The following is a 22,180-nucleotide window of genomic DNA, read 5'->3' on the forward strand; positions in this document are numbered from 1 at the left end:
ATAAAATTAGAAAAGACGAGTTTTTTCAAATGAAAGTAAGGAGCAACATTAAAACTTAAAACGAACAGAAAATATTCCGTGTATGAGGGAGGCAGCCGCCTCCTTAATACTCCTCTCTTCACATACCCCTGTCTTTTAATCAAATGGTTCTAATGACACTTGGTATTAACCAAGTGACATATAGCAATCGCAAATTCTGTCGGTCTGTCTGTCTGTCGGTCCCAGTTTTGCTACTTTAGGCACTTTCAGGTAAGCTAGAACGATGAAATTTGGCAGGCGTATCAGGGACTTGGCGAGATTAAATTAAAAATAGTCGTTTTCCCGATTTGACCATCTGGGGCGGAGTAGGGGGCCGGTTAATTCGGAAAAAAATAGAAAAAAATGAAGTATTTTTAACTTACGAACGGTTGATCAGATCATAATGAAATTTGATGTTTGGAAGGATATCGTGTCTCAGAGCTTTTATTTTAAATCCCGACCGGATCTGGTGACATTGGGGGGAGTTGGGAGGGGGAAACCTAAAATCTTGGAAAACAGTTAGAGTGGAGGGATCGATATGAAACTTGGTGGGAAAAATAAACACAAGTCCTATATACATGATTGACATAACTGGAACAGATCCGCTCTCTTTGGGGTAGTTGGGGGGGAGGCTTAATTCTGAAAAATTAGAAAAAATGAGGTATTTTCAACTTACGAAAGGATGATCGGATCTCAGTGAAACCTCATATTTAGAAAGACCTCGTAACTCAGATCTCTTATTTTAAATCTCATCCGGACCCAGCGTCATTGGGAGGGGCAGTTGGGGGAGGGGACCGGAAATCTTAGAAAATATTTAAAGTGGGGAGATCAGGATGAAACTGGATGGGAAAAATAAAAACAAGTCTAAAATACGTGACTGATATAACCGGACCGGATCCGCATGAGGTATTTGTAGCGTACGAACGGGTGATCAGATCTTAATGAAATTTAATATTTCGAAGGATCTTGAGCTTTAAAGCTCTTATTTTAAATTCCGACCAGATCCTGTAACATTAGGGGGAGTTGGAGGGGGAAACCGGAATTCTTGGAAAACGTGAAAATTGGGGTATTTTTTATCTTACGAATAGGTGATCGGATCTTAATGAAATTTGATATAGAAGGATCTTATGTCTCAGATGCTCCATTTTCGACTCGAATTGGATCTGAGGACATAAGGTGTTGGAAGAGGGAAACAGAAATCTTGGAAAACTCTTAGTGTGGAGAGATCGGGATGAAACTTGATGGGAGGAATAAGTACAAGCTCTAGATATGTGACTGGCATAATTGGAACGGATCCGTTCTCTTTGGAGGAGCTGGGGGGTGTTAATTTGAAAAGATTAGAAAAATTTAGGTATTTTTAATTTAAGAACTGGTGAACGGATCTTAATGAAATTTGATATTTAGAAGGAATTTATGTCTCAGAGCTCTTATTTCAAATCCCGACCAGATCTGTTGACATTGGGGGAGTTGGAGAGGGAAATCGGAAATCTTGGAAAACGCTTAGAGTAGAAGAATCGGGATGAAGCTTGGTGGATAGAATAAGCAAATGTCGTAGATACGTGATTGACGTAACCGTACTGGATTCGCTCTCTTTGGGGGATTTGGGGGGAGGCGTTCAGTGCTTTGGCGAGTTTGGTGCTTCTGGACGTGCTAGGACGACGAAAATTGAAAGGCGTGTCAGGGAGCTGCACAAATTGACTTGATAAAGTCGTATTCCCAGATTCGACCATCTAAAAAAATCAGATTCGACCATCAGAAAAAATTAGGTATTTATAACTTGACTTTTATAGATTTGACTTCTTTGTAAGAGGTGGAGGTTTATAAAATATTGATTTTTTTTTAAATAGATTTGATAGATTGAAATAGATTTCTTTTTTTTTGAATATATTTGACTTCTCTGTAAGAGGAGGAGGTTTTTAAAATATTGTCATTACATCTACCAGAAGGGGGCACTGGATGCAAAAGTTCGGCTCATATTTTCGCTCCCCTGGGTATTTTATCTGACTCTCTCAGGGGAGAGGGGTGGTAAAATGTATCATTAGCTTAATTACTAGGCGGACAAGTGTGTTTCCTCCAAGTCTTACCGAGCGCTATAGTTATGGTTTCGGTTGTGCGTTCTGTACCTAACCGCTATCCATCAGATGGACTTATTGGATCTCAATCAAGTGCCGCAGGGATTAGCAACTAGGGTTTAGCCCCGTCGATCAGATTGCGTTTGGTACTTGAAGAAATAGTAATATGTGTTTTATTTGTTGTTGTTTTTTTCTTCTTCTATTTTTGTTTCATGCATGGAGTGTCTCTTTACACCCGTAAACCAATCATCCTGCAGACAAACCATCACCGCTGTTTTATGGAGATCTATAAAAAGCAGTCTTTAGTGCATCTGTACTGTTGTTGTGTCATACAGAAAACTTTTGCCTTGGAAATGAAACCTTCAAGTTTGTTCTCTGTGTGAAATAGTATGGGTAATGACTGCTGCCCCATTTCACAGTGGCCTAGCCACTGAAGCTACAGTTTCATGCTCTTTCAGATAATAGTGCTCAACACAAGCACTTGGCCAGTCTTGGCAATGAAGAGCTGGTTTTACCCTCCTTCGAACAATTAAGCTAATTTATTTCGCTAGTGTGTGACTAAAGACATAAGTATATAATTTAGCTTCAAAATTCTATTGGTTGTTCAACTCCGGAATTTAGCCCAAGATCTCTTCAAAATTTTTGCCAGTGGTATTGTTTTCTTCATATCACGCTTTGAAACTCGATTCCTTCTTTTTTGACGTTGATAGTTGTTTAGTGAACAAGGGTACAGTCGATTGCTAGAATCTTTGGATGTTGGAAAACATGAAAAAGTTTCATATACGCTGTCAGATTGGCCTTCTTTCTGTATTATCTTCCGATTCTGTCGCTGTTGGCTGACTTTATGGTGGAAATTGAAAGGAGTTTTTATTCTTCTGACTGTCCCGAAGTGCTCTATTAAATTTTGTTGAATAACTTATACTAACGGCATCTACAACTTTATTGAGCTTATTTTTGATAGAGCACTGATGACATAATTGCCTGAATACTCGCAATGTATTTGTTGGTTAGTATTTATTCTATTTTTTCTTGACCTATAAGGCCGTTTGCTCCTTAATTTGTATTACCAGTTGTGTATAGAATTTCAAAAATCAATTTTTGAAATTCACTTGAAATAAACTTTCTTCCATACTGTTTGACAAATTTTTAAATATCACGAATCCTGGCTGTAGCGCCTTAAAGGGTTGCAATAGGCCTCTCTAGAAGACCAAATATACGCAATACTCACAAAACATGTAACAGTATTCGAAACAAATATGATGCTTTCCTAGAAGAAGAAAATATTTCAAGCCTTAGCCCCCCCTTCCGTCAATTTTGTAGAATGCTCTAACTTTTTTTTTAAACAATCTGTGGGGGGGTGCTCAGGGATGGCAATGAAATGGAGAGCTAACATGTAAATCTCATCTAGGGTCAATTTTGTACTCCAGCTTTTTTACAGGTGGTGTTCCGATGCCGATTAAGCCAAAAATGTTCGATAAAAACGCAGAGATTACAGTTGAAAGTGTCTTGAAGAAGCTGAATGAAATCGTTTCTGCAAGAGGCAAAAAGGGAACCAACAAAGCGGAAATGGTAAGAATTGCCCTAATTAAAAATTTCCTTTATTCCTTGCCTAATTTTTCTTTAACCCAGAGTCTTAGAAGATTTATTTTAATTCTGGCCAAAAGACCCACGTTGTCCAAAACGAACAATTCACAAGTAAATATTGCTTTTCGAATGTTGAAAGTTCATATTGCATATATATTTTTTCTAACAGATTTTAATCGTTTCTTTATATCTTCAAATAGTAAAACATTGAAGAATTGGCACCAGTTTTCAAACTGTCTTGAAATTATTGTCCCGAAAAATTGAAAGTAAAACATTGTCCTAAAATAGCATGAACTTATAGTGTTTCGTAGAAGAAGGGGGATATTTTAAAATAACTTATACTTCTATGTTTGCTAGTGACTTTTTGAGACGTTGTATCGATTCTTCTATTGCTCTTGAATGTTATTTCTAATGTACCCATGTAAGCAGAAATTGTTTATTGCTCATGAGGGGCCTAAGCACAAGATTATAATTGCTTATAGAAAACACTTTAAAATGACGGAGTTTCAGTTCTTAATTTTATTCAGCTAAGTCTGAGTAATAATTCCATGTCTTGGAGAAATAAAACAAGCCCTTTTTTCTCTTTTAGGTAGACATGCTTCAAGAGCTATTGGAAATCGCTGAAGCTAATAATCTGGGTCCAGGTGTTTCAGTGAAAGTTCGTCTTTCTTTAGTTGCTGCTATTTTTGACTATAGCACCAAAGTATCCGATGCGATGAAGGTTGAACATTGGGATAAGTAAGTCTATTCTAAAGTGCTCTTTCCTAAAAATAATGTCAGGTTTGTTCCTTTACGGGATTTATTTTCTTTCTTTTCAGAGAGTCACCTTGAGTGAATATGATAAATAGGTAGTGTGGGCCAGTGGCCCTAATAGCCCTGCCCTTGTTTTTATTGTAATAATTTGATTGTTAATTTAAATTAAATTGGTGACTATGCGCATTTATTGCATTATTATACACTTAAAACGGATTTATTCATATTAACTTATAGTATTTTTTTATTCTACTAGTCTTTTGATATTGAGTGTCTTTGATTAAATGAACTGTTTGAAAATTCCGTTTTTAAGAAACAAACTTTTACTAGGTACATACCCTTGACTCTCCGTGATTTAGCTAAATTCTAAGGGTGCTATTGAGGGAGACATGAGATTCTTAAAATGCAGACTGAAACACGAAACGCTTCCTAAAAAAGGAAAAAAAATGTGACTTTCTTTAGTGCTCCCCCGATAGGAAAACTTTGGGCTAGAAAGCCCTTCTCTCCCTCTCTCTCTCCCTCTCTCCCCCTCCCTCTCTCTCTATCTCTCTCTCTCTCTCTCTCTCTCTCTCTCTCTCTCTCTCTCTCTCTCTCTCTCTCTCTCTCTCTCTCTCTCTCTTTCTCTCTCTCTCTCTTTCTTTCTTTTTCTCTCAGGCACGATTTTCTGCTTTTGAAATCAAATTGGCCATAAAACTAACAACAGTAAAAAAATATTATTGCTGACTTGGACATTATCAAAGACTGAATAAAGAAGAAGAAAGCGAAAATCAGCATTATATTTGCAAAATTTGTCATGTCTTTTTTATTAGCTTATAAATTCTATTATAAGTGGATTGTTTTTGTCATGAAAATGTCCTAGTTTTGTCTTTTAAATGGCTCAATTATGGCTGCTAGAATTACAGTGTAAATTATTCATCTCAAAGAAATATAATTTGAATATGTCTCGTCCTATATATTATATATAAGCAATGTGACTCATATCTTATTCATTCTTTATAACACCTCATAACCATAAAGAGGAGATACGTGCATCCCTAAGCTACATGCACCCTAATAGGGCCGTGGTTTTCCAAGGATGAAAAACCAATAACCTCCTTGGGCTCTAAACTGTAAAATTTAGTAATGTTTAGAATTATGTTTACCTGTTCCAGCCAATGAACACTGATGTAAATCTTCCACAAACTTGAAAACTCCCCTACTCCCCATCATCCTAGTAAGAAATTCTCTTGGTACCCTTGTACGACCAATCCTTGCATACAACAATGTGAATCCAACAAATACTTCATTTTGTGTCGTCAGATCTTCCAGTTTTTTTTCTTTTTTAAGAAGTCTGAACTAATGAAATGATGACATACGTAAACATTTTTAGGCTACTAGTCACAGTCGATCAACTGATCAAAATGCTGGATAAGCACGACGACATTACCCTGAATGAGCAAATCACAGAAGAGAATGAACAATTTGGTAGTTCACCGTACAAAATTAGGGGCTGTATTCTAACTGTTGTTGAACGACTAGATGCTGAATTCATTAAGATATTGAAGGTACGTTTTACTAAACATTTTTTACATCTTACTAAATATCGAGGTATGGTATGTGTTCGAATTTCAGTGGGAATTTTCTTTTTTTTTATTAGAACTTTTTTTCGGGCAGGCATGTACACCGGCCGGCCAGGTCTCCTGGCTCCCCAAGAATTGAGGTTTTTTCCTTTTCCATTTTTGCTTTGATCTCTATTAAATGTGCCTTTTTATGCTATGTGTTAATGAATTTTACCCCTCCCCTTCTCCGCCAAAAAAAGCGATTGTACAAGTTTTTGGTGAAGATTATTAGGACATTGTTATGAATTTTAAAATAAGATATTCTTTTTGGGGGAAACTTTTTTTATGGGATTTCTGTATCTCGCTGGGATTAATGTTTTTCTAAATTTTGCCTTTTAGAGTAAATTTATAATACATACAAGCAAGGCGCTTAGCGAGGTTGTATGACCCTTTCCTAATTTTTTCTTCTGTTTTTAAAATCAGAATATTCTGGAATAAAAACTTCCCATTCCGCTCTGTAAATTATTGTGATTCGTACACTAGCCGCCAGAAGTAAACGTCAATCCTGACAAAAAGCAGATCTAGTTTGAGTTTTTCATAGAAATAATAGCAAATTACGGGTGTTGAATCAGGATGTGTAAAAAGAGACATCTAGCAATTCTACTGACCTACCTAATTGGTAGGTCAGTAGTTTTATAAATCTAATTGTTTTCTTTTGTTTTTATAGGACCTTGATTGTCACAGTAACGAGTATGTGATACGCCTTAGTGACGAAAATCGCGTTATCAAATTGATAGATGAAGTCACATCTTATGTTGAAAAGCAACATGAAAAATCGGCTGATATTTGTCGGGCTTATATACTCAAAATGGATCATATCTACTATAAAATCGATATGAAGGCTCTTGATGAAACTACGAAGGTAAACCCAATTTTCCCATCTTCGTTTAATGAATTTTGCTCTTTATTGTTCTATTATAACACCTATATATAGAATTAAACTACTACAAGTGCGTTATCACAGCGAACATGAATATAGGTTAGTGGTAAGGGCACTGCCAGAAATGGTCACTGAAGGTGAATTTCGCTTCTAACTGTGTTTTTCTGTGAGCTTACGAACTCTTACCTGTGTAATATGATTTTATTATCTTTCCAAAGTTTTTTTTTCACACAAAAGAATAAATTGTACTAGATTTCTTTTATAAATTGTTATACCTCAAATATACCATTTTATGTAATTGGCTACCCGATTCTCCAATATGTCAACGTCGTACTGATAGGCCTCTAACCTTTTTGTCCTGGTTAAGATTTGCTTCTTGCTAAAGCCTTTCCTTCTATTATATTATATTGAAAAGTAGTTGTGATGATTTGAACAAAAAATAATAATTAAATAGACCGAAAAATATTTGTTAAAAAGTTAATTGTTATACATATTTTTTTATGTAATTTGTCTGCTTTTAATATAATTTGATTTTTGCGTCAGAGGCTCTGTGAACATTTGATGTTTTTCTTATATCAAATAGATAATCATAAAATTTAGAACTGATTAGGAAAAATAAAGCTCGTATTTTTAATCGTCTTTTTTTAACCTAAAATAGTGTGCTCTGTGAGGAATTCATACATACTTACGCACTCTTAATCGTTACAGAGTAAATATAAAATATTCAAACATTAACCTTTCAATATATCTTGTGCAAATTGTATTATCATTTTCGCTTCATTGTAATAACAGCTGTTGATTAAAAAAGCGGATAAACTGGAGATGTGCATAGCTCTAGGTGGCTCGCTGAAGAACAAATTTCTTATGCGCTACGAATTTCTGTTCTTTTCTGACTTGTCAAGTATAATTCATGGTCTGTTAAAAACCTGCTCTCAATGTAATCTGTCGTAAATTTTATTGGCTATATTGCCTGCATCAGTTTCCAATTTAAAAAAAAAATCCTTTTCCACCCCGATCTCTTCAAAGCTTCACTCTTCACCCCTCCCAGGAGGTTCCCGCCTCATTCCATACGACCTGCTATCCGTTCAGCCCTAGATGGATGGCCGTTAAGGACGATGTTTGACAATCTGTCATCCTTCATTCGCAAAACATGACCTAGCCGTCTCAATCTTTCCCTTATTATAGCCTTAGAAAGTGGAATAGAACCGCGTTTTTCTTACAGCTTGTTGCTTAATGTATGGTAGTATAATGGGTACCCAAAACTTTCCGTATACAATTCCTCTAGAAAACATAGACTAAATCTACCTTGGGCTTCCAAAGCACCCACCTTTCAGAACCATACTTGTAACTATAATAATAATAATGTAATCATAATGTTTAAGTATTACCTAGATGTATCCAAATTTATAAATAGTGGAGTAAAATATATAAAAAGAAAAAAATGGAAAAGGATAAAAAAAAGGGCACCATCTCACCAGCGACTATTGCTATTACTACTAAAAAATAGTATTTACCTTATATAACCGATATATAGTTTAATATTGCTGCTATTGCTGGGCCCAGAAAAAGGTTGTAAATGCTTGGTCTTGTTGAACATTTATTGTTGAACTCTCTTGTTTTTTATTAATTACATTGACCAAAATTTCTAGGAGCCGACGAGTTTAAATACAATGGACCGACTTTGCAAGTTTATTTGTGGAAAGGATAATACAGACCGTCTGCGTCAGCGAGCTGTTCTTTATCAAATTTATCATTTAAGCCTTCATAATCGATGGTTTGCCGCTAGGAATTTAATGCTGATGTCCCATCTTCAGGAAACTATTCAGCATTCAGATCCACCCACTCAGGTAAAATTGGTTACTTAGCAACAGTTTAGGACTATACCCGTAACTAATAGGCTGTATAAATGTTGTTCGAGATAGGAAGCCAGTCGATCCTCTCTGTTTTATTTAGGCCTTGGCCGATCCATTTGTGTTCGATTGCTTGGGTTCGATTGCCAAAAACCAGGCAATAACCTGGTTTTTGGCAAATAACGTTAATCTAACCAACTCGAAATGAATTATGTTTTGCTTTCTAGTTTTTGTCTCCTTCAGACGTAAAGACATGTTTTCATTATCTACCATGAATTTGTTGCGCTTTTTTATCTATTGTGTCTAATCTACTTCTAAAAAACAATTTTGGAAAGAAAATTAAATAACAGAATAATATCAAGAATTCAAACACAAAAGAAAATGTTAAGAAAAAAAAAATGTTTAAAATGTACTATCTCTTTAAAGAATAATTTTAATTGTTTGTAGGAATTATTTATTGAAAGAGACGTTCTTCCCAAAAAGTGAAATTCCATTTTTGTCTAAATGCTGTGTTTTTCTATCATCACTTTGCCCCAGTAAAATTCAGTTCTTGAATAAATTCTGTATTTTCGTATCATCACTTCGCCTTAGTAAAATTCTGTTCTTGTCTAAATTCCGTATTTTCGTATCATAACTTTGCCCTAGTGAAATTCTGTTCTTGTCTAAATTCTGTGTTTTCGTACCATCACTTTGCCCCAGTAAAATTCTCTGTTTTAGTAACATCACTTTGCCCTAGTAAAATTATGTTCTTGTCCAATTTCTGTATTTCCGTATCATCGCTTTGTCCCAGTAAAATTCTGTTCCTGTCTAAATTCTGTGTTTATGTATCATCACTTTGTCCCAGTAAAATTCTGTTCTTGTCTAAATTCCGTATTTTCGTATCATCTCTTTGCCCCAGTAAAATTCTGTTCCTGTCTAAATTCTGTATTTTCGTATCATCACTTTGTCCAAGTAAAATTCTGTTCTTGTCTAAATTCTGTGTTTTCGTATCATCACTTTGCCCGAGTAAAATTCAGTTCTTGACTGAAATGTCAAGCTTGATACTTTTAAATACAGTTAAGCTTGAAATGTGCTTAGTACTTTAGACAAAAATTTGGGCCAAATTAGAGGAAATGAATTATTCGTAGGTAGCTAAAAAAATGTCATTTATAATATTTGTAATTCTTATAATAATTAAGATATTTAAATTTTTTTAAGAAATTAGACTGTTGCTTTAAAGACATTCTACTACTACTAATAATAACTCACTGCAGCACCAAGCCGCCTGAGGCCGACTCAGCTACGTACGCTCCTACTCCAACCTAATCTATTCAAGGCCTCCCTCTTTACACCCTCCCGGGAACTTCCTATTTCCTTTTATTCTTTATTTACGACATCCTCCCAACCCAGACGAGGAGGACCTGCTTTCCGTGTAGCCCCAGACGGTTGGCCAAAAAGGACAATCATCGGCAATCTTCCATCCTTCATCCGCAGAACTTGGCCTAGACATCTCAACCTTTCTTACATTATAGCCCTAGAAACCGGGATTAAACCACATTTTTCGTACAACCTACTGTTTGAAATACGGTCAGTCACCCTGGGTACCCAGAACAATCTGTAGCCAATTTTATCTTGAAAACATCTAGTAAATTTTTGTCCGCTTTTCGGAGCACCCATACTTCAGAGCTATATTTGACCACTGTCATCATTGTAGCTTCTAATATTCTAATCTTGGTTTGCAGACTTTCCTGCATTATACCTATTCTCCAAACTTTTTTTAACTGTGGAAAAACACCCTGAGCCTTAGCTACTCTACTTTAGATTTTAATATCGGTATCCACTCTTATGTCAAAACTTCCAGTCTTCCTTCCTCTGTCTACAATATCTCTTTTAGGCTATGTATCACTGAATATAAGAAAGGGACTGCAAGATGTCGATGCCTGTGTATATTAGACTAGTTTGACATACATGGCACCCTGAAACATGCATAGTAATCTCTTGTAAGGATTGTTATAGTCTTTTTTACATTTATATCCACCTTATTAATCGCCACGTGGCTTACCCTTGGCTTTTCTATGGTGTGTGTGTGTGTGTATGTATGCGCTTTGCTTTTTATAGGCTTCAAGACATCGTCGACAACTATAACTGTCTAAATTATTAACAAAGATTAATTCACATGCTACTTCTTGTGTTTTTCTCTTTCTTTCAACGATATAATATACACATTTTCTTTTTTAATATTTAGTTTAATGAGTTGAATGCGAAAAAAATGCTATTGGCATTTTTTCCAGAATATCGCGCCTTTTTGCAAAATAAAACATTAATGGGCCAAAGTGCTTGTGCTAGTGAGGCCCATGGGCCGTATGTTGTTTCGGTCAGCTTTAGATAAACACGAAATTATAATTTTAGATCTTGTACAATCGCACAATGGTACAATTAGGTATGTGTGCTTTCCGCTATGGAAGCATTAAAGATGCTCACAATGCTTTACTGGATATTCAGTCTGGCGGGCGTGCTAAAGAACTGCTTGCTCAAGGTCTGTTGATGACAAGGCAGATGGATAGGACTCAGGAACAGGAGAAGCTTGAAAAACAAAGACAAGTACCCTTCCACATGCAAATCAACTTGGAGCTGCTGGAATGTGTTTACCTAGTTTCAGCTATGCTGATCGAAATCCCATATATGGCCGGTAAGATGTATTGAAATTCATTTTGGGTTATAGATTATCTCAGTTTTAGGGGAGAATTAGGAAAATCATTATTTAATTTCTCAGCTGGAATCTGATGCAAGACACCACTAAAAAACAACGGAGAAATCTGCAATTTTTTGTTGTTTTTTTTTTTTTTGAAGTGAATATTGATTTCAAATTTATAAAAAAAAAAAAATATTTATTTAATTTTGTTCATCAGTATCCATGAATATTATAGAACATACATGGCAAATACTGGGGGAAAATTATTAAGCCAGAGTTTATTAAAAGAAATTTTAATAGTACAAAAAGGGAGTATTCTTAGTTGCATCATTCAAATACCAAGGACATCATAACAAACATTTGTCCCTGTTTGACCTGAGCTTGGTAATATGAGACTCGGAGATCGAACCTTGTAACAACGCACTGCATGGTCCTTAGTAGTCGAGAAGCGTCTTTAATCCAATTACTTACTTACTGCTAAAAAATTATTATAAAACTAATGAGACTATATCGCTGTACAAACTGAAACTAAAAGTTTTATATTGTACAGTAAGGGGATTCTGACTTGGTCTCCTAGACTATTAAATTGAATATAAAGCAATTTTTCTGTTAAAAAAAAAGTAAATTTTGTCTAAATTACGAATGCGTCTGTTTTCCTTTTGTTATGGTCAATATCTCCAAATTTTAAGTGTTTGTAGAATAAGTCAACCCAGACTCGCTCCGTCCCTTCCAAATTTGAAATATCAGAATATAACAGATATTTTATTATTAAAAGAAAAATTTTATGTTGAGATCTCTTCTTTGAATGTCATCATGCTCCAAAAGACTTATTTCAAATTTGTATTGACCTTACATTAATTTTTATAATTTTAAATTCAAGTAAAAAAAAAAAAATAGGCTTTCCTGGTGAAAGCCCTGTTTTATAGAAAATATTTGACGAATTACGCTTCTTAGGTAAGTTAAATGCTTTGATTATATTTGTCTTATGGTATGTAAATGTATATTATACGGTCTTTGAGTTGAGACATCGTTTCCCAACCTTTTAACCCCCCCCCCCCCCCCATTGTGAAAAAGACCAAACGGAAAGCTTCATATAATTATTCGAAGCTTTTAATGACTTAATAACAAAACTATTGTTGATTTTTGTCCTTTACTGTTTTATTTCTCATTAGTTATAGGTTGATCCATGCCTATTTTTTATGTTTTATTTATTTATTTGAATACACCTTTAATTATAAGCTATTAAATGATATTTTAGTTTCTTTTGTACACAAGCGAAAAGTTTTTTTTTGTTGATTGGCTACAACCCCTAGGCTGAGATATGGGGGGGGGGGGTAGAAGCACTGAAAAGTTTGTTTTTAATTCGATCATGGCCCCCCCCCCCTAACCTTCTATAAAGCAAATATGACCTGTGATAGAGCTGTAAAGAGGTCTATTAGGGTCAGATTAACTCATTTTAAAAAGTATAGTGTACGTTCATACATTTTTTTTTGTGATCTTTTGTTTGATTTTCTCAGGATTTATTTTATTTTCGTTTCCCCCCCCCCCCCCTCCTTAAAAAGAAAGAAGTGTTTGTGCGGTAGATCTATTTTTTTTTTCTTTTTTTTCTTTTTTTTAAGAACCGACAAACATCGGTTGGTGGTTTCAAAATATAGAATTGGTTGATTTATTCGGGCTTATTGGCTAAACTCCGTTCGCCTTATAAATCCAGCTTACATTAATAATAGAATGCAAGATAAGTTTCACTAATACCTTTTTAGCGTTTTGAGACGGATCCAACTCCCTATAAATCTAAGAATTCCCTTTATAATGACTGATATATTAAATTCTTGATTGACCTATTCAGCAAAAACGATACCAGATATTGAGTGGATTCTCGTTGTATTTCTTGGTTTGTCTTTCATATTTTTCATTATTCTTTTGGTAGCGCATGAAAGTGATGCTAGAAGACGTATGATTTCGAAGAGTTTCCATCATCAACTTAAAATGTCAGAACGTCAAGCTGTAATTGGTCCGCCCGAATCAATGAGAGAGCATGTTGTAGCTGCTGCCAAGGCCATGCGCAATGGCAACTGGGAAGCATGTAGAAATTACCTAATCAATGATAAGATGAATACCAAGGTTTGTTTATAGTTCATTTTTTATGAAAGTTTTTTTTCTTCAATTTTACTTTACAAATTGACCTGTTAAGATTTGCATTACCTTTGGAAGTCTTGGTGTGTTATTTTTGTACGGTCGTTAGGTTTTGATATTTCGATATAAGACGATAGATCTGCTATCATTGGGCGGTTGATTTTCAACGTTATCTATCTAGCGAGACCCATTTTTGAAACTTGCTTTGAATTTTTTTTTAGATTTAAAAAGCGAACAAACAAAAGTTCAATTGAGAATAAGTCATTTTATTAGAAAGCGAAAACAGATACAAAAAATATGGATATTTTGACGATGTACAACAGTGATCTTCTTCAGAAGATAAATTAAAATATTACAATTAAAACTAACGATTTTTGTAGAGAACAAAATAATTACTCTCGGGTCACAAATAATTTCCTGTTCGTCGACTAGATTTCTCTGAGACAGTTCATTAACAGGGTTCCTTCAAAGTCTTGAGTTGTAAACTTTTCTTCTTAGATTTAAAAAGAAGTCGGAGATAGGTCAGAAACACGCAAAAATAGAGAAATCTTCCTATTCTGTAGTCAGTCTAGATCATTTTCAAAGCAAAGACCTAAGCAGTAGTATAATATAAGGATTTTGTACTTTTAATCTGAGTTAGAGTTGTAGGCTTGTCGGAGGATTGTATGTTTCATAAATAAACCCTTTACCATCAAATGTACCTTTGCATGGCAAATGATTTATATAATGAGATTCTTTAAAAGTTAAGAATAGTTTAACTTGAATTTGAAATTATTGGTGGAAATTAATTTTGAATAAATGCCAGGTACTAGTTAGGATTGGCTAGAGATCAAACTAGGCTTCGATAGCTGAGTCTTGTATCGCCGGACAAAAAAAGTCCTTCCTCCGTTGTATAGGGTCGTCGTCAAACTTCAAGGTACAGTCGACCTTAAATTTTTATACAACGCTACAATTTGCTTAGGAACGATTCAAATAATCAAAAATATTAGCCGCTTCTAAGAGATGGCTCGAGTTTAATGCTTGTTATTCAAAGTCTTGCTTGTTTTGATTAAAATACGTCTTTTGCGCTTAGCACGTCTGAAAAGTCCTCTTTCGCTAAAGATAAAATAGAAAAATAAGAATGACTATTTGGAACAAAAATTACGCTTACCACTGGATAAACGAAGTAAGTTTTTTGTTGTTCTTTGTTTTAATATTTCCATTTTTCTCATACTTTAAGTTACTAGATTCACTATCACAAGAAATTACTTGTCTGAGCTATACATAGTGTATCAAAGGCATGTGTATTAAACGCATATGTAAAAGATTTTTTATATTGGGCTCCATTTTTTTCAAATTTAAATCATACATAAAAGAAAAAAATTCTTTTATTCTACTCGAAAGCAAAAAAATACTCACAGAAATGTATATATCAGCATATATGAACTAAAAAAAATATTTTTATAGATGGCCGGATCTGTTTTAAGTATTCGGATACCAATGAAAGCAGGTGTTCAAATTAAGGTTTGGTGGGTGAAGTCTGATTTTTTTTAGAAACGTTGAAATAAATTTGTTATTACCTGTTTATCGGGTATATTGAATCCCCCTCCTAAGAATTAACCGCTTATTCATTTGTAATGGTAGTTTTGTCGTGACTCGATTGTCCTATAAACTATCAATTCACTGCCTTTTGTGGTGCGTGTTAAATATTATTTTGTTTTAGGTGTGGTCTTTATTCAAGCAAGGAGATGTTCGTCCAACACTTGTTCGCAAAATTCAAGAAGAAACAATGCGAACCTACTTGTTTACATTTTCCAAAGTATATGATTCCTTTTCTGTTCAAAGACTTTCTCAGATGTTCCAACTTGAGCTTAGGGATGTTCATTCTATTGTTTCTAAGATGATTATCCGTGAAGAATTGATGGTAAGTTACTTATGACATTTGATTGAAACCAATTAATTTATGTAAAAGTTCTCGAGAAGGCTCAAAATGTCCTTGAAGGTGTTGTTAGATTAGAGGGTAAAAAAAAAATGAATTTTAAGCTTTTTTGGGGTGTTCATCTTGTTATGTATATATATATATATATATATATATATATATATATATATATATATATATATATATATATATATATATATATATATATATATATATATATATATATATATATATATATAATTAAAAGGATTATTTTTGAAGAATTAATGGGAACTTGCTTTTTGGTCACTAGTACGTCGATGTGAACCAAGAATATAAAATGTATTCGATTTGGAATATAGAATTAAAAATGAATGTAGATGCAGTAAAAACTATTTGACATAGAAAAATTGTGTCTGTACGATAGCTGTCGTTCTACGTCTCAATTCGCAGTAGTGCAAGTCAGGGATCATTTATAAAAAATAAACAAAAAACTAAAGGTGACTCTGGCCTTAGAAAAAAATGAAGGCAAAATTAATCTACTCGCACCCAAAAACTATTGAAGAAAAGAAAGTGTAAGATATTTCGGTTATACCTTCTCTGAAATACTAGGCTCATTTGCTGATACTTTTTTTTTCTTAAAAACTCTGTCTTTTTTCAGTATAAAGCGGACGAAATTAAAAAAGAGAGAATTTGGTTAGTTTATTGATCGATTTTGGAATTTACTCATAGAAAATTGAATTACTCGTAGAAATTTGTTCTTCTTAAAAACTCTGTCTTTTTTAATATAAAGCGGTTGAAATTTTAAGTTTATTTAGCAATAACTTAGAAAAATAAAATAATTCTATCTTCTTTTTTTTTTAAAAGAGAGAATTTGGTCAGTTTATTGATCGATTTTGGGTTTACTCAAAGAAAATTCATAACTTAGTTTCCCCATATTTTATTCATTTATATTTTCTTATAGTTTTTTTTAATAAATTTAATTTAATAATGAAATATTTATTGAAAAACACTCTACTATGGTAAAGCTTATTGTATGAATTCTTCTAGTGAAACTCGTCTGTGTTAAACAAAATGTAATAAATAAAGTATTTGGTAATTTGTCCCTGAAGTTGTTTTTTTTTTTTTGTTCAACCTGTTTAATTTTGTTCGTGTTGTTTCGCTTCTCTTTAAACGAAGAGGCGTAATATCTATTATCTTACTGCATTAAATTAAAAGAAATAGTCTATTTAAGATTAACATTAAAAGAAAGAGTCTATTTAAGATTAAGATTAAAAGGAAGAGTCTGTTTCTTGAAAAGTGGAAATGGATTTTAAATCCTAATGTGTGCAGATATTAGCTTACATAAGATATTAAGCCTCTGACGAGCAGAAATTACTATCACTTGGCAAATGAAAGCTTAATACAAACAGAAAATGCATTGAACAATGATTTCAAAGTTAAAATGAAAATAAATAATAAATACGGTGTTGCCCACTTCCCCTCCCCGTAAAACCCCACATAGGGCTCAGGCTAAGATTGACACTTAATTAAGGAACAAATGAATACTAAAAATGGATGGAATTGTTTAGCAAATCGTATTTTATGTGTTTGCAAAGAAATATATTTAAAGAAAAAAAAAACTCTGACAAGAATGAGGTCTTTGTAAAACATTAAAACCCTATGAAATTTCATCAGCTTAGATCTCATTGTCCAGCAGATAAGGTAAATTCTGTGATGTCGCTAGTGAGTGATGACAGTGATCTTTTTGGCAGCATCCTATTTTGTCATAAAAGGAGATTTGCTAAAAATAAGTTACCACTCCGCCTAAAAAACCCAAAATGATCGTATTTGTGCTTTAATAACTTAATAAGTTATTAATGCTATATATAATATAATATATAATATAGTTATTATAATGTTAATAAGTTATATGTGCTTTAATAATAAAATAACTTAATTTGAAAGTTTTGCCTATTCAATTGGTTTTAACACATTTGAAAGAACTTGATTTGAAAGGAGCAAACTTTATATGAAAATATATTACAATGACTAATAAAACTACAATGACTGTTAAATATATACTGAATTCTAGAAAACAATTCCCGTAAGTTTGTCCAGTAGCCTTTTTATTTTTTTATATAAAAAAAATACTTTTACCCGCATGACAAGGGCAATAGCATTCTGGAGGTTTAAGGGACCGCAACGCCACCCTTCTTTTTCGTAATCGATGTTAATTTTAAAATTTACTTTATCATAGATCATTTCGAAGACCACACTGCCTTTCCGTGACGAGAACTAAAAATTCAAATAGGGATAAAATCCTTTTAATAGACAGTGAAAATTTCAATAAAAATACTAGATATTTCGGTCACATATGAGTCAATGCAGTGATCTTCATCTAATACTTTTAATACTGATGATGGTCACTGCATATGTGACAGAAATATCTAGTTTTTTTTTGTTTTGTTTTTTGCGAAGTTTATCACTGTCTATTAAAAGAATTTTATGCCTATTTGAACTTTTATTTATCGTTACTTTGTTATTCATTGTGATTTATTTGTCTTTTTAAATTTCACTGTTTTCCTTTTTTTCATTTGATTTTGCTTCTATTTCTTTGTTCTGCTCTTTTAGTCTTGGTAGAATAAGATAAGATATTTATTTCAAAAAAAATCTAACACAAGCCCACAAATGGCCGAATTCGGACTTCGATGTCGACAAATCGTATGGTTGCACTAAAACTGGCAACCCCCCCCCCCCCCGTAAACCGAATAATTGAAATTATAAATCAAACAAATATTTCAAAAGTGACCAATCTACTACTAGCTCATCTCTTTAGAAACTCTTGTTTGGCTAGTAATCTTTAAGCGTCGTATGGAGATTTCTTATCATTATTCTGTATGGTATAATGTCATCATTTTCCTTTTTTAATACAGGCATCGTTAGATGAGCCAACTCAAAGTGTAGTTATGCATCGAACTGAGCCCAGTCGTCTACAATCGTATTCACTTCAGTTAGCTGATAGACTTTTGTCATTAGTTGAAAACAACGAAAGAATACCTGAAATAAAGCAAGGCGGTCGAATACCAATGCAACAGGGATATAGGGACAGGCCATATCAAAGGCGAGAAGATGGCAAAGGTGGAGCTTGGCCTGGAAGAGGTGATCGGGAAAGAACTAGAAGGGTAAGCTTTTAGGTTCTATGTGTCTTAGATCAGTTGTCAAAAGAAACAATTCGATTTCAGCTTGAATGTTGTCAGCAATAGATATGTTTCAGGTATCTAAAAACATGAACATTTTTAGGTCCTCTAGCTGGCTCTTACCAGGACGTACTGGCCGGCACGTACCGTTATACAAGTAAACGTCAGGGCGTTTACCTTGTATGTGGGAGATTAATCGTCGAAGTAGCAGATAATTGGTATCTTTTATGCGTAGATAACAATTTGATAAGCTCTTCCTTCCATCTATTTGTTTTTGGAGTGATTTGGTGTCAAAACACTTGATACACTTTTAACTTGAAACGTTTTTAGTAATTTAAAAAGATATTTCTCTAATCACTACGCTTAATAAGCCCCCCCCCCTCCTTCCCCCCTTCTCACGAAAAAATACTACTCAACTTGAATGCTTTTCTCTTTTTTTATAAGAGGAGTTGATAAGTCTGGACTAAAATAAAATTAAATACATTTTTTATTTTCAAATAATAAAGCAAAATAAAAGAAAAGTTTTTCCCGCTAGATCCTTGACATTATTTTTAAATTAAAACTTATATATTCTTTAACATTTTCCCCTGTTGTTTGTTTTTGAAGTTAACTTATATGTTATGTGAAAATATCAATTACTAAAAATCTAGTAACTAAACTAAAGGCCAGAAAATCTAAATACAATAGCTGAACCCTATTCCATCCTTTGTGTCAACGATACAACAATCGAAATTGAATCGATTTTTCATTAGCCATCTCCGAAAATTTTTGCTTTTTATTAAGGCACTTGAGGGTAACTTGACTTTACAAAATACTGGATTAAGTTTTTCACAAACCGGCTTTCATTTGCAAGACGGGAAGGAAAGAGACAACTAGTGACAAATCTCTCACAATGCGAGAAGTTTTGTGAAAATATATAGTGATGATGGAAAGTGGTTAAATTTTCGCATTCTCAAGAAAAAGATTATTGCCTTTGCTAGAGTTTCTTTTCTTAGAATTCACACTATTAGAATTCATACTAAAGCTTCACGCTATTGTAAATATGCCTTCACATTATTGTAATTAATTTGGCGAAGTTTTTGGAAATTATTTTACTTTTGCTAATTCTAGATATGGTCTGTTTTTACTTTTCCCATTCTATTTTCTGTTTCTCAGGTGTCCTTTGCCTTGAGTGTAAATTTGTTAAATCTGTTTTTGTCCTTGGTTCCCTTGTTGGTGATAGTTTATTGATGAATTAATAGTATATTTTCCAATAAAAGCAATTTGAAGAAAGTTTCTTGAAGATTAAATTTCTTCACTTTGCTTATATTTGTGGTTTGTAATTAACCACAGTTTTTTCCATGCCGGTGATAAATGTGATGCAAAACAACTGATTTGTAAAAGAAAACATATATAAAAGATTTGAAAGCCGGAGAATCGATGTTAGTAATGTAGAAAATTTTATCCCTTAAATACCAGATGTATATCTTTCACATATATCAGGTTTTGACGAAGGAACTGACAACGACCCTAGTTTTTCAATCCCTGGGACTCTGTTTTTGTTTGGATGATTCTTAAAAAAAATTGCCGAAGTTCGAAGCCACCTTTTCTTGTTAGTGGTCGAATTTACTTATTATGTCGCAGAGGAATATTTTTGCTCCAGAAAAAAATGTCACTGTTTCCACGCTTGTCTTTGATGCTTTTGGGACAGGGAATACTGCTCAAGAAAAGAAAAAGCTTTCCACAAATGCTCAAAAGTGGAACACGAACTACTCACTTTTTTCGGTGTTATATGTTATAATTCAAGCGTCATCCTCCCGCATATGACAGGAAGGGAACTCTTGGAATTGATATTAGGATGGAGGAAGAGCGTGCGTAGCTATTTTGGCCTCAGGAGGCTTGGTTCACAGTGGATTGTTACTAGTAGTAGTAGTAGAACGATAGCGGCTAAAATAAGCAAACAGATCTGCGAAAAATTCAAAGATGCTGGTACTTTACAGACAATTTCATAACGAAAATTCCGGCTGAAGATTAGGCCATGAACAGATAAAATTAATGGAAAAATGAATCAGGTCGCTACTATTATATCCCAAATCCTATCAAACTGGGGCATAAAGGCTTTTAAAAGAAGGGTAGTCACACATTCTGTCTAAATATTTGAAGTTTATCATGGAAAGGGGGCATTGACAGAGAGTAACAATGGCTTAGACATAGTATTCTCCGAGAGTATCAATGGTATTCTTCCCCTACTGAGGCAGCTTCCAAAAGGCGAAAATTTGATTGGATTAGCTTTAATGAGTAAAAATTAGATTTTAAGAAGCAGAGAATAAGGTTTTTTAACAAACTGATACTTATAGGATTGAATTAACAAAAACTAGGACCCAGGGATGTATTTTAAAGGACCTAACCCCCCACACTCACCTTCTCCCTACAAAATATTGAATTCTTACGGGCGTGGTAGGTCATGAATCTTGGTCTTAAGGGCTTAAAAACTTGTAGTCATTGAGTTGGTTATTTAGTGGCTTTTTTTCATACTTGCCAAATTCTTTTTAACTTCTCGCTGGACATTTCCCAGAGATTATATGTGCTACAGAACAGTGTTATTTTTTCATGTAGAATCCAGAGGATTAACTTCTTGACTATTATTTTCTTTTTTCAATCTTCTTATTTAGACTATTTAAAAAACAACAGGAACAGATTAATTAATGTTGTATCGTCTCTCCTTTCTTTTCAGGGTGTCTATGCAGAATGAAGAAAGAAAATAACTGATTCAGTCTGAATTTTGGAAGTTATTATTAAAATTCACTGTCTCATTTGTCTTTTTTTTTTACTTTCGAAGATCAGTTTACTGTATGTTTCGCAAGAATCGGTATCGATAGTACCTTTTGTTTTTGGAACTGTGTGAAACTGTTTTACTTCTCAGATTTTAGATTCAGAGACGATGGGTGAAATCCACTCGATTCTCCAAAATAAAAAGCATTCCTTTGGAAAACATGCTTTTGAAATTTTATTGAAAATAATATAGTGAATAATGTGTTCTTTTCTTTTTTTCAAATAGAAAAGAAGTCTGAAAGTTCTCTGATCTTAAAAAAATTGTTCATACCATTGAATGGTAATTAAAGAGTGGCGCTTTTCAATAGTAACTAAAACTATAAGAAATATATATATATATATATATATATATATATATATATATATATATATATATATATATATATATATATATATATATATATATATATATATATATATATATATATATATATATATATATATATATATATATATATACAAATATATATTACTATGCTATGCTATCTTTACAAGTGAGCAATAATTATGTATTTATGTATGTGCGTTCTTTTTTTCTCAAAACTTTCGAGCAAATTGGCATCCTGGGATATTCTGGCCTAAAAAAAAAACGATCTAGGTAGGACAGAAGTTTGAGAAAATTCGTTGAAGGTCATAATTTTGGGGGGGGGGAATGTTTATGTGAGTGACGTTATTTTTATATATATCAGTATGTCAAAGACATTGTCACACTTGACGCACTTATGTTGAAAAAT

At 33.5% G+C, this 22,180-nt stretch overlaps 1 protein-coding gene across 1 annotated transcript in view; it reads left to right on the plus strand.

Moving 5' to 3' along the window:
• LOC136028195 (eukaryotic translation initiation factor 3 subunit C-like) overlaps nt 1-21,427 on the plus strand; it is a 53,141-nt gene extending 31,714 nt beyond the window's left edge. Inside the window, exons 7-16 of the mRNA XM_065705909.1 lie at nt 3,529-3,659; nt 4,264-4,412; nt 5,797-5,971; nt 6,693-6,887; nt 8,555-8,752; nt 11,144-11,423; nt 13,354-13,547; nt 15,262-15,462; nt 18,372-18,620; nt 21,349-21,427. Coding sequence (XP_065561981.1) covers nt 3,529-3,659; nt 4,264-4,412; nt 5,797-5,971; nt 6,693-6,887; nt 8,555-8,752; nt 11,144-11,423; nt 13,354-13,547; nt 15,262-15,462; nt 18,372-18,620; nt 21,349-21,366 — 1,790 coding nt within the window. The 3' untranslated portion in view covers nt 21,367-21,427. The remainder of the gene's footprint in view (nt 1-3,528; nt 3,660-4,263; nt 4,413-5,796; nt 5,972-6,692; nt 6,888-8,554; nt 8,753-11,143; nt 11,424-13,353; nt 13,548-15,261; nt 15,463-18,371; nt 18,621-21,348) is intronic.
• Nucleotides 21,428-22,180: the final 753 nt, after the last annotated feature.

Source organism: Artemia franciscana, chromosome 6 (assembly GCF_032884065.1).
Source record: "Artemia franciscana chromosome 6, ASM3288406v1, whole genome shotgun sequence".
NCBI lineage: Eukaryota > Metazoa > Arthropoda > Branchiopoda > Anostraca > Artemiidae > Artemia > Artemia franciscana.